Genomic DNA, 12,988 nt, shown 5'->3' on the forward strand with positions numbered 1-12,988 from the left:
AGATCTCGCCACTGCACTCCAGTCTGGGCGACAGACTCCGTCTCAAAAAAAAAAAAAAAAAAAAAAAATTTTTAAATGAAAATCTCCAATTGTTTATTTCCTGAAGCTAAAAAATCTTTATATCATATTTTTTACCGTACCTTTTCTATGTTTAGATATATCTAGATACACAAATACTTACCATTATGTTATAATCAACTACAGTACAGTAGCATGCTGTACTGGCTTGCAGCCCAGGAATGATAGGCTATATACCATTTAGCAGAGGTGTGTAGAAGTCTATACCACCTAGGATTGTATAAGTATGCTCTAAGATGTTTGCACAGTGATGAAATCACTCAACAATGCATTTCTCAGAATGTATCCTCATTGTTAATGCATGGTTGTAACTGAAATTTTAAAATCATAGAAATAAAATTCAATAACAGAAATTATCCAATCTGAACAACAGAGAGAAAAAAAGTTTAAAAAAAACTGAACTGGCCAGGTGTGGAGGCTCACGCCTGTAATCCCAGCAGTTTGGGAGGCTGAAGCGGGCATATCACGAGGTCAAGAAATTGAGGCCACCCTGGCCGACATGGTGAAACCTTATCTATACTAAAAATACAAAAATTAGCTGGGTGTGGTGACGCGTGGCTGTAGTCCCAGCTACTTGGGAGGCTGAAGCAGGAGAATCACTTGAACCTGGCAGGCAGAGGTTGCAGCGAGCCAAGATCGCGCCACTGCACTCCAGCCTGGCGACAAAGCGAGACTCCGTCTCAAAAACAAACCAACACACAAACAAAAACTGAACAAAACTTCAAGGAATTATGAGATAATAAAAATTATAAATTCATGTACTTGAAGTTCCAGAAGGAGAGGAGATAGGGTATGGTGCTGAGAAAATATTTGAAAAAATTATGGCTGATCACTACCCAAGTTTGGTGAAACACATAAACCTACATATTCAAGAAGCTCAGTAAACCCCAAATATATGAATAAAGCCAAAGAAATACATATCCAGTCACAATATAATCAAACTGCTGAAGACCAACAACAGAAAAAAACACTGACAGCTACCAGAGAAATATGCACTATTTATATAGATGAACAATGATTCAATTGACTGCAGATTTTTCATCAGACACCATGGAGGCCAAAAGGAAGTGAACATTTTCAAGTGCTGAAAGAAAACAACTAATTTTCTTATTTATTTTTTGAGACACAGGTTCTCACTTTGTTGTCCAGGCTGGAGTGCAGTGGCATGAACACGGTTCATTGCAGCCTTATCCTCCTGGGCTCAAGCGATCCTCGTGCCTTAGCCCCCCCCAAGTAGCTGGGACTGTAGGTATGCGCCACCACAACTGGCTAATTTTTGTATTTTTTGTAGAGACGGGGTTTTGCCATGTTGCCCAGGCTGGTCTTGAATTCCTGAGCTCAACTGATCTGCCTGCCTTAGCCTCCCAAAGTGTTGGAATTACAGGTGTGAGCCACTGCACCTGGCCTGAAAATAACTAATTTTCTATATCCAGCAAAACATCCTTTAGGAATGAAGGTAAAATAGAGACATTCTCAGATGATGAAAAACTGATTATTAAAAAAAAAAAAAAAAAAAAGGCTGGGCGTGGTGGGTCACGCTTGTAACCCCAGCACTTTGGGAGGCTGAGGTGGGTTTATTAAAACATATTTTTTGGCTAAGAACAAAAACCTCATTGTTTAATGAGGTTTTCAATGTATGCAGAAGTAATAAAAGGCAAGTAGGATGTAAAGGGAGAAGAGTAAAGTGACCTACATGATGGTAAGGTTCCTCCTACATTCCAGCTGAGGTGGTAAAATATTGATTCTAAGTATACTGTGAAAAGTTAAGGATGTACATTGTCATCTCTAAAAAAGCCAATTAAACTATACAAAGATGCATAGTCAAAATCACAATCAATTAAAATGGAAGACTAAAAAATGTTCAAATAACCCAAAAGCAGAAGAAAAGTTTCCCTTGAAAATCACAAAATGCTAAAACTCACCCGAGATGAGAAAGATAACCTGAATAGTCCTGTAATTATTTAAGAAACTGAATTTGTGGTTTAAAATCTTCCAAAATGGAAATCTCCAGTCTCAGCTAGTTTTATTGGTAAATTCTACTAAGCATTTAAGGAAGAAATAACACCAGTTCTACACAATGTTTTCCAGAAAATAAAAGAGCAGGGAATACTTTCTAACTCATGAAACCAGCATTACCTTGATACAAAAACCAAACAGTACAAAAAAAGGCCGGGCATGGTGGCTCACGCCTGTAATCACAGCACTTTGGGAGGCCAAGGTGGGCGGACCACTTGAGGTCAGGAGTTCAAGACTAGCCTGGCCAATATGGTGAAACTCCGTCTCTACTAAAAATACAAAAAGTAGCCAAGCGTGGTGGTACACAACTGTAATCCCAGCTACTCGGGAGGCTGAGGCAGGGGAATCACTCGAACCTGGAAGGCGGAGGTTGCAGTGATCCGAGATTACACACTACACTCTGGCCTAGGCAACAGAGTGAGACTCTGTCTCAAAAACAAAAACAGTACCATAAAGAAAATTACAGAATAACATTCCTCACAAACATAAATGTAAAAATCTTTAACAAAACAGCAAATTGATTACAGCAAAAAATCAAAAAGAATAATGCACCAGGCCCAAACTGGATTTATTTAAATGGGGAATTCAAGGCTGGTCCAATATTAAAAAAATCAACTAATGTAATCTACTATATTAATAGTCTAAAGAAAAAAAACCACATGATCAGATTAACAGATGCAGAAATAACATGACTAAATTCAAACTGATTCATGATAAAAATTCTCAGCAAACCAGGAATAGAGGGGAACTTTTTCAACATGATAAAGCCTATTTTCAAAACCTATAGCTAATACCATACTTAATGATGAAAAGATCAAATATTTTCCCTTTAAGGTTAGTAAAAAGGTACAGATGTCCTCACACCACTCCTATCCAACATAGTACTGAAAGGCCTAGTCAGTGCAATAAAGCAAGAACAAGAAATAAAAGGCATACAGATTGGAAAGGCAGAAATACAACTCTATTTGCAGATGACACAAATGTCCACGTAGAAAATCTTGAGCAATCTACAAGAAATCTCCTAGAATAAGCAAGTTTAACAAAGTCATAGAGTATAAAGTTAACACAAAGAACACATTTCTGGCTGGGTGCAGTGGCTCATGCCTGTAATCTTGGCACTTTGGGAGGCTGAGGTGGGCGAATCTCCTGAGGTCAGGAGTTTGAAACCAGCCTAGCCAACATGGTGAAACCGGTCTCTACTAAAAACACAAAAATTAGCCAGGATTGGTGGTGGGCACCTCTAATCCCAGCTACTTGGGAGGCTAAGGAAGGAGAATCACTTGAACCCAGGAGGCAGAGGTTGCAGTGAGCCGAGACCACACCATTGCACTCCAGCCTAGGCGACAAGAGTGAAACACCATCTGAAAAAAACAAAAAACAAAAACAAACAAACAAAAAAACCCAAAAAGAAAAACAAAAAAACATATTTCTATATACTATCAATGTAAGAGTGGAAACGATTAAATTTACAGATGTATAGAATATGTAGAATAAATTTCAGTGAACTAGCTACAAATCAGATAGATTCCCTTTAACTTTGAAACATAGCTAGTTTAAAAGACATAGGTCTTTCTATTTCATTGACTAGTTAATTGGCTAGTTTACAGATTACCTGGAAAAAAGTTGTTGTCCCCTTAACTTGGTATAACTATTCTGCCACAAGGGTCCCTTCCTGCTGGGAGATAGTGCTAACAGTGCCATTTAAGACTCTGGGCCGTGGACTCTTACTTACTGCTGTGGACTCTCCTTAGGGGAATGTCGGGTTCTTCCTCAAGCAGCTCAGCACTTTGTAGGAGAGCATGGATCTCCGGGTGCAGATCCTCCATACTAGCTTCTCCTGAGGCCAGTGCTCTGCAGTGCAACACCAAGGCGACATCTCGATTATAGAAATGAAAATACCGGCATACTCTACTTGCTTCATGCACACAGCCATCATCCAGTAGGCGCCCAATCAAAAAGTTTAGTGACTCCTGCTCTTTCCAATCCAGTCTATTCTCGCATGTCTCTTTGGATGGAAGGCTGTTAAGTTCTAAGTATTTTGATGTGTTCAGAGCAGCCAACTTGGAGAAGGAAAACTCCCTGGCTAAACTATCAAAGGAAAGTTCACCACTGGTTGAGATCTGTCGAGAAAATTTGGGCTCTGTTTCCTCCTGATTTCTTCCAAGAGTGTGCTGGGTGATGCGGCAGAGCCAGATCTGCTTCTCCAGCTCCTCCAGCTTGTCCAAGGGCACTACGTCCTCTTGGGCAAGCCAGTGCCCTGCCAAAGTGAGCAGCAGATGGCGTTCCTCAATGGTGCTCCATCCAGCTGGGTGCTCACATGCCACATGGGCCTGAATTGAGAAAAAGGAAGAAGCTGCTTTGCTTGAAATTGAATTTTTCTTAAAATTCTCATGGCATTTTTTCCAGAAGTCAATTCTTGCTTGTTTTAGTGACCACTGTTCAATGTGTTTTAGAGTCTGCATTTCCTGTGTTATCTGTGAAATTTAACAAAGCAGATTTTAGCCTTTCTTAGATAAAGTATCATAAATGCTCATGTTCCCTAAGTATATCATACTTGTTTGTTTGGTTTTTTTTTTTGAGACAGGGTCTCGGTCTGTCACCCAGGCTGGAAAGCAGTGGTGGCGATCACAGCATATTGCAGCCTCAACCTCCTGGACACAAGAGATCCTCCCACCTCAGCCTCCCAGGGAGCTGGGACCACAGGTGTGTGCCACCATGCCTGGCTAATTTTTAATTTTTTGTAGAGACAGGGTCTCCTTATGTTGCCCAGGCTGGTCTTAAACTTCTGGGCTCAAGCAATCCTCCTGCCTTGGCCTCCCAAAGTGCTGGGATTATAGGCATGAGCCACTGCACCTGGCCTTATCATACTTGTTAAAACCAAATCAAATCAGAGAACAGAGATTTGGCTACAGATGACCCTGGATATTTTATCTGGAAAGTTATGGTATGAAAAACAATTCTTGATTGATCTCATGGAATGGGGTTTAAGTGGAAGCCCCCTTATATTTAATTCTATTCAAAGGAAAATAGTTGTAGCACATCCTACAAACTAATGTTGCATTTGCAGCACACATTTCTCAATAATGGGCATTGTAGGCTCATCCATTTCTGAAAGTAATGTGTGTGTCAAAAGTAAAAAAAGCCTTATCTCCTATAAATTATATATCTCATTTGATTTACTGTTTAATGCTGATTTTAAAAGTTAAGATTTTAAATAACTTAAAAGACCAATGATACCTCTTTAATAACCAAGTTGTCCACAGGTAACTCAGCTAATTCTGCTACCCTCCTGGCCAAAGCGAACTGCCCGTCTGTCTGCAGTCTTTCCAAAATAGATTTACATTCATGCTGAAAATTCTCAATGCTGTAGCAGGTAATAATTATATGATTAATGGCTATGGATGTATCCTTCAAAATTTGGCAAAGGACATACAGCTTTTTCACATCTGGACCTGTGCCAAAGAGAAGAGGATATAAACATTTAGTCAATAAAATGCCACTACAGCATTTCAAGAGTAATGCAATATTGGGTGAAAATATACATGTTTAACATAGTAATGTGGTTAAAGGAAAAATAAAAAGCGAGTTTTCTGTTTTTTTGGGATGGAGTCTCACTGTCACCCAGGCTGGAATGCAGTGGTGTGATCTTGGCTCACGGCAACCTCCACCTCCTGGGTTCGAGGGATCCTCCTGCCTCGGCCTCCTGAGTAGTAGGGACTACAGGCGTGCACCACCACATCTGGCTAATTTTTGTACTTTTAGTAGAGATGGGATTTCACCATGTTGTCCAGGCTGCTCTCAACCATGCCCGGCCAAAAAAAGCTATTTTTCTACTCTGGTTGACTAGCAAAGGAAGCCATAAGATAGCTCCTGTGTACCAAAGACACCAAAAAAAATGGTCCAGAAAAATTGTTAGTGGTAAAGTCTGACTGTACTTGCTTGTCATATAGTATGAAGTGTTAGAGATTAATGGCTGGGCGCAGTGGCTCACATCTGTAATCCCAGCACTTTGGGAGGCAGAGGTGGGTGGATCACTTGAGGTCAGAAAAGACCGCCTGACCAATATGGTGAAACCCTGTATCTACTAAAAATACAAAAATTAACCCACTGTGGTGGCACACACCTGTAATCCCAGCTACTCGAGAGGCTGAGGCAGGAGAATCACTTTAACCTGGGAGGCAGAGGTTGCAGTGAGCTGAGATGATGCCATTGTACTCCAGCCTGGGCAACAGAACGAGACTCTGTCTCAAAAAAAAAAAAAAAGGGTAGAGATTAGCACATGAACTCAGTCTACACATCTGGCTTTATATACAGGGCAGAGGTTGGTGACCTTCAATGTAGTAGAAACACAGTAACCTTGGGAAGATTTTGGTCATTCAGGCTAGTCTCTCTCTTTCTGGATTTATCTCCTACCGTGATCAAATCTGTCTGATTTAGTGGTCATTTGTTCATTCAATGCAGGAATCATGTGGATCAAGACAGAGAACTTGTAGGACAGTTAAATCTCCAGCTGGCCAGTAGCCTAGGCTCTAATGTGGCACACTGTATTCAGAATGGAGCATCACTTGCAACTCTAAAATTTATCTACTTGCCCCGGGAGACCTAATTGAGCTCCTCCTGATATCCCTTGGAAATTATTAGTAACACTAAGAATTCTTGGCCAGGTGCAGTGGCTCACGCTTATAATCCCAGCACTTTGGGAGACCAAGGCAAGAGGGATCGCTTGAAGCCAGAGGTTCAAGACCAGCCTGTGCAACATGGTAAGACCTTTGTCTCTATTAAACAAAAACAAAGAATTCTCTGCCAACAATTTATGTGGCTGGGTTTGCGCCCTTTCCCAAACAGTCTAAGTAGAATCTACGTATGTCCTACCATAAGAGAGGGGCATGAGAAACATTCCACAGGAGGCTATTTCCAATGCCACCTGCTGGGCAGCAGTCTGATTTAGGTAGTTCTGGGGACAGTGAGACATCCTGCACAATAATCACTAACACAGGCATGTTGAGTTTTGCTGGCATCATATAAAACACAGGTTTTTAAAGAACATATTCCTGGCTGGGCACAGTGGTTCATGCTTGTAATCCCAGCACTTTGGGAGGCCAAGGTGGGAGGAGTGCTTGAGCTCAGGAGCTTGGGACTAGCCCGGGCAACATGGCAAAACCCCATTTCTAACAAAAAATACAAAAATTAGCCAGGTGTGGTGGTGTGTGCCTGTAATCCCAGCTACTCAGGATGTTGAGGTGGGAGGATAGCTTGAGCCTGGGAGACAGAGGTTGCAGTGAGCTGAGGATGTGCTACTGCACTCCAGCTTGAACAGAGCCAGACTGTGTCTCAAAAAAAAAAAGAACGTATTCCTGTTCTCTAAGCAAATAAATGTTAAATATGCACACATAGTAACAGTTTCTAAAAATAGGAAAAATTATAGAATAAAAGTATTATAGTCATGTTTAACAATGTGGTAGATCCGGCCGGGTGCGGTGGCTCACGCCTGTAATCCCAGCACTTTGGGAGGCCGAGACGGGCGGATCACAAGGTCAGGAGATCGAGACCATGGTGAAACCCCGTCTCTACTAAAAATACAAAAAATTAGCCGGGCGCGGTGGCGGGCGCCTGTAGTCCCAGCTACTCAGGAGGCTGAGGCAGGAGAATGGCGTGAACCCGGGAGGCGGAGCTTGCAGTGAGCCGAGATCGCGCCACTGCACTCCAGCCTGGGCGACAGAGCGAGACTCCGTCTCAAAAAAAAAAAAAAAAAAAAAAAAAAAATGTAGTAGATCCTTATAATTATTCAAAGATAGATTATGGCAAACAACAGGAAATTCATTTTTTTAAAAAAATTATAATTACTACAGATCAATGAAAACACCTATATGTTAAAAGGACTTATTTTTGGTCTGCATTGTAACTGATAAGTACCATCTTATATCCATCACATTTTGGAAACACCCCTTTTTCCTTTTAGTCATCAGATCCACAGCCTGCCAACAACTGGCTCTGAGCTCAGGATTCTGTCAGTGTTCTGTGCAAATCTGAGCTCTCCAGTTGAATATCTGTGAGTTTAAATGTGAGAAAATAACCCTAGTAGCCAAACTGTCAGAATATAGTATAAAAGAACAAAATATCATTCAGTAAAAACTTGAAATTATCAAACAAGTGGAAAATAAAGCAGCATTTGTTTGATTCAATCAGCAACAAGTTTAGAGACTGCCAATGTCTCGAGAAATCTGGAAAAAAAAAAAAAAAAGCAAAATTTATCTCTGAAACTTTAAAAATGATTTGTGCATTTCTGAAGTAGGGTTTTTGACCCTGAGCAATGCTAAGGTTACTTGCCATAGAGAAGATAGTGACGGGGTGTGGGAGTTCAGTCAGGGTGGTGGGAAAAATTGTAGAGGAAAATTGTAATAGATAGTTATAGAAAATATTATATAAGGATAATTATATATTAATATAAGAAAAATTATATAATAGTTATAGGAAATAAACACAAACCTTCTTGGAAGGCCAGGCAGTTTGCACAGCTTCAGTGACAGATATGGCTGAAGGCAGCCTCTTTACCTTCAGTTGATAGCCAAAAAGCTAGTAACAAGGGAATGTGGGGAAGTTTATCTAAATAGCTTGTATATACATGTGGTCCTAAGATCAACCTTTGATCAACAGCAGGTGCATAATTGCTCTCTACTATCGGCAATCTTAATTACCATCTAATAGTGTTTACTTGAAACCTTTGCCATTTAATCTGTACTAAATAAATGTGAACTTTGCCAGCTTATGAGGCAATGCTTCAGACTCAGAGCAGAGCCCCTTAGCCGGACTGACAGGCCAAGTATCTCAGTCAGTGTACATCTTGATCCATCACTAGGTCAGGGTCTGTGGGTTGGACCCCCGCAACAAGCCAGCCAGGAGGAAATGTGGCTATTTGGTAACTGCTTAGAATGAGATGATTGGATATTATTTATGTTTTATACTGTTGTATTATTTCTTGAATATTTTAACCACAATTTAAAGTTCTCTGTAACTTCTTTACCCCCAGTTGCACGCTGTAAGTTAATGTTACATGCATTTTAATTTCCTAACTACCCCTCTAAGGTATTTTCAAGATTAAGGAAGCTAACTTCTTAATAGCAACTTAACTGTAAGGATTGTCTTACCATCAGAGAAGAGATGCTCTCTTTCAACAAAGAGCTGTAAAAGCTTCCCCAGCTCATATGGGGTCTTACACTGCTGTAGCATAAGCTTCAAAAGGAAACACACCTGATCCTCCAGCCACATAGCAGGGATGACAGGGTGGACCTTTGTGGCTGCTGTGTTAAGCTATAAAAGAAAAAGAGAGGCTTAGGGAAAGGAGTTTCATGAGAATAGCAAATCAAAACCTCCAAATCTGGGAACCTCTAAGAAAGCTAAAATTCCCTCAAAAGCTATTGCCTGTCATAAAGTAGGGGTGCTTACTCAGTTCCTTTCCAAATGGCAGGAACTGGTAATGGGGCTCAGAGGACTGGCAAAAACAAGCCCTCTTCAGCAGCTTTGCACATTGTCTCTCTGTGGAAAGTTCTGGTATAGAGCTGCATGTGTGAAAAAGATGGGCAAGAGTCTTAAAAACTGAATGCTAACTAGAGTTAACGTAAAATATTCCTACTTAGTGATTGTCAACTTAATAGCCCTCTGAGTTGCTGTGAAATTAATCAGACGTCTCACTTAGCAGCCTCTTTATTTTTATTTTATTTTATTTTTCTGAGACGGAGTCTTGCTCTGCTGCCCAGGCTGGAGTATAGTGGTGCAATCTTGGCTCACTGTAACCTCTGCCTCCTGGGTTCAAGTGATTCTCCTGCCTCAGCCTTCTGAGTAGCTGGGATTACAGGTGCACGCCACCACACTCGGCTAATTTTTTTGTATTTTTAATAGAGACAGGGTTTCACCATGTTGGTCAGGCTGGTCTCGAACTCCTGACCTGATGATCCGCCTGCCATGGCCTCCCAAAGTGCTGGGATTACAGGCATGAGCCACCATGCCTGGCCTAGCAGCTTCTTTAAAGAGGGATGTAGGCCTGCCCTTGAATCCAGAGGATTTTAAATTCACATTATAAAAACTGCTCAGAAAGACTTGCCTAACATTACTTTGCTAGTTCTACCATTACTTTGCTAGTTCTACCATTTTGCTTGTAGTTTATTCTTGTTGGAGAATGGTCTCAGTTAAGAAGCTTGGATTTACATCATTTCAACTGAATGCTAAAAATATTAATAGGAAGATGAATTCAAGTGACAGGCTGCATTTCTACAAGTAGGTGTGGCAAAAAATATCTTCTAGGATGCTGCAGGAAAAGGCTGATTTCAGAGGAGTGGTGCTTTCTTACCTGCTGCAGCAGCTGCGCTTGTTTTTCTTTCCTTTGTGTTGGTAGAGAACAGGGTCTCACTATGTTGTCCAGGCTGGTCAAACTCCTGGCCTCAAGCCATTCTCCCGCCTCTGCCTCCCTAAGTGCTGGGATTACAGGTATGATGACTGTGCTCGACAGATGCTTCTTTTGTGACTTCATTCCTGATTTTTACTTTGGCTCTTGCTTCATATGATTTTTGGAAGACTAATATTTAGTTCTCAGTCACTATAGTTTTGTAGTTCACTCTAGACTTCATACAACATAACCCCCAAAAATACTGGGCATTTTGGTGGAATAGAAACTTAACTGCTGGGTTTCAAAAAATGTATATATTCATAGGCACCAAAAGCTTGTAATTCAGGACCTCTGTGCCTAGTGCTGAGTTAGGCCCTAGTCTTGGCTGAATACTTTCTGTATACTTCTGAATACACTATAAAAGTCACTCTGAAGGTAAGTTTAATATGCAGGGCTTTTTGGCTGTGATGTAAGTTTTAGAAGACAATATTCCCTCCAATGGAATTCTCAAGACTGCCAAGATCTTAAATTAAGGAATGGTTTATAAAATCATATGTCACATTACTGCTATCTTCTTACTCCTACCTGGAATGAATTTCCTTCTCTACTCTCTCTCCTATGCCCTATGTGGTCCTCCCTGTACATCTCTCATTCCCCTCTCTTAAATTCCAATAGGACTTACCTACTGGTAAGTACAAAGATCATTTTGCTTTTGCAGCATCTCCCTTAATGCAAAGTGTTTAAAGGAATTATGAGAAAGAACACTGGTAGTCAGCTCACTAAATTGCTACTATTTCTGCTTAGACACTGTTCCTGAATGTTTTCTATAACCATTCTGACTGGATTTTGATGTTTAGAAGCACAAAAGTTATATAATACTTCTATTCTTTTTTAAAAAGTATTTCTCTTCTTGATTCTTTATCCTCCTGAGTGTCCTTGTTAAAATTAGCTGGGATTAGGGCATTAGTCCTTAGTCTTTATTTAATTACTTGTATACTTAACTCTGTGGTTCTAAGAAAAGGAACTATTGTGAGCAGATGATGGAACTAGTTAAGCTGGTCAGGCAAGAATAAGAAGATACCTGGGAGGTATCCAACGAGCCATAGGAAGAAACAGACTAAGGAAATTAATGTGCCTATTTTCTGTAGTTTCAGAATCCTAGGCATATTCAAATAACTGATTTGGTATTTTCAAATATGTAACTTTCAAATCTTTATTACAGTGAAGACCAATGTGGCCGGACATGGTGGTTCATGTCTGTAATCCCAACACTTCGAGGCGGGAGGACTGCTTAAGGCAAGGAGTTCCAAACCAGCCTGGGCAACAAAGCAAGACTTCTTCCCTATAAAAACAATATTAAAAATGATTGGGTGCAGTGGCTCATGCCTATAATCCCAGCACTTCAGGAGGCTGAGGCAGGTGGATTACTTGAGGTCAGGAGTTCGAGACCAGCCTGACCAACATGGTGAAACCCCATCTCTACTAAAAACAAAAAATATTAGCTGGGTGTGGTGGTGGGCACCTGTAATCCCAGCTACTCGGGAGGCTGAGGCAGGAGAATCGCTTGAACCTGGCAGACGGATGTTATAGTGAGCCAAGATCGTGCCACTGCACTCCAGCCTGGGTGACAGAGCCAGACAGTGTCTCAAAAAAGAAAAAAAAAAAAAAGATTAAAAATTAGCCATGCTACTTGGGAGGCTGAGGCAGGAGGATCTCTTGAGCCTAGGAGTTCGAGGCTGCAGTGAGCTGTGATCATAGTGGTGTGCCTGAGTAACCGAGTGAGACCAAGTCTTTAAACAAAAATAAAAAAGGCCATGCATGCCAACCAAGTTCAGATCAGTGAGAAAGAGCACCATAATTCCAACTTACTATTTCAAGGCTCTCCTGAAACTCCAGAAGTTTAGCTTCAGCTTCTTTATAATTCTTGAAGAACATACATAGTTCATACATCTCCATCACCAACAGTAATGGGGAATCCTTTGATAAAGAGATAAAAAAAAATTACAAAATTTTGAACTCAATATTTTTTCAATGAATAATGCCAAATAAGAGAATGTTAAAAATGCTATTAATAAGGCAGGGCATGGTGGCTCATGCCTGTAATGCCAGCACTTTGGGAGGCTGAGGCAGCGGGATCACCTGAGGCCAGAAGTTCGAGACCACTTTGGCCAACATGATGAAACCCCATCTCTACTTAAAACATAAAAAAGTAGCCAGGCACAGTGATACTCCAGAGGCTGAGGCATGAGAATCACTTGAACCTGGGAGGTGGAGGTTGCAATGAGCCAAGACTGTGCCCCTGCGTTCCATCCTAGGTGACAGAGTGAGACTCTGTCTCAATAAATAAATAAATAAATAGAATTAGCCAAGTGTGGTGGCATGTGCCTATAGTCCCAGCTACAAGTGAGGGAGGATCACTTGAGACCTGGAGGTCGAAGCTGTAGCTATGATCACATCACTGCACTCCAGCCTGGGCAACAGAGCAAGACTCTGCCTCAAAAAAAAAAAAAAAAA

The 12,988-nt window shown here is 40.9% G+C and overlaps 1 protein-coding gene across 1 annotated transcript in view; it reads right to left on the reverse strand.

Moving 5' to 3' along the window:
* SPG11 (SPG11 vesicle trafficking associated, spatacsin) overlaps window positions 1-12,988 on the reverse strand; it is a 111,310-nt gene that overhangs the window by 18,751 nt on the left and 79,571 nt on the right. Inside the window, exons 27-30 of the mRNA XM_017861025.1 lie at window positions 12,344-12,451; window positions 9,240-9,402; window positions 5,332-5,546; window positions 3,827-4,568 (exon numbers count right to left, since the gene is read on the reverse strand). Of these exons, the coding sequence (XP_017716514.1) occupies window positions 3,827-4,568; window positions 5,332-5,546; window positions 9,240-9,402; window positions 12,344-12,451 (1,228 nt within the window). The remainder of the gene's footprint in view (window positions 1-3,826; window positions 4,569-5,331; window positions 5,547-9,239; window positions 9,403-12,343; window positions 12,452-12,988) is intronic.

Source organism: Rhinopithecus bieti, unplaced genomic scaffold (genome assembly GCF_001698545.2).
Source record: "Rhinopithecus bieti isolate Rb0 unplaced genomic scaffold, ASM169854v2 scaffold_55715, whole genome shotgun sequence".
Classification (NCBI taxonomy): domain Eukaryota; kingdom Metazoa; phylum Chordata; class Mammalia; order Primates; family Cercopithecidae; genus Rhinopithecus; species Rhinopithecus bieti.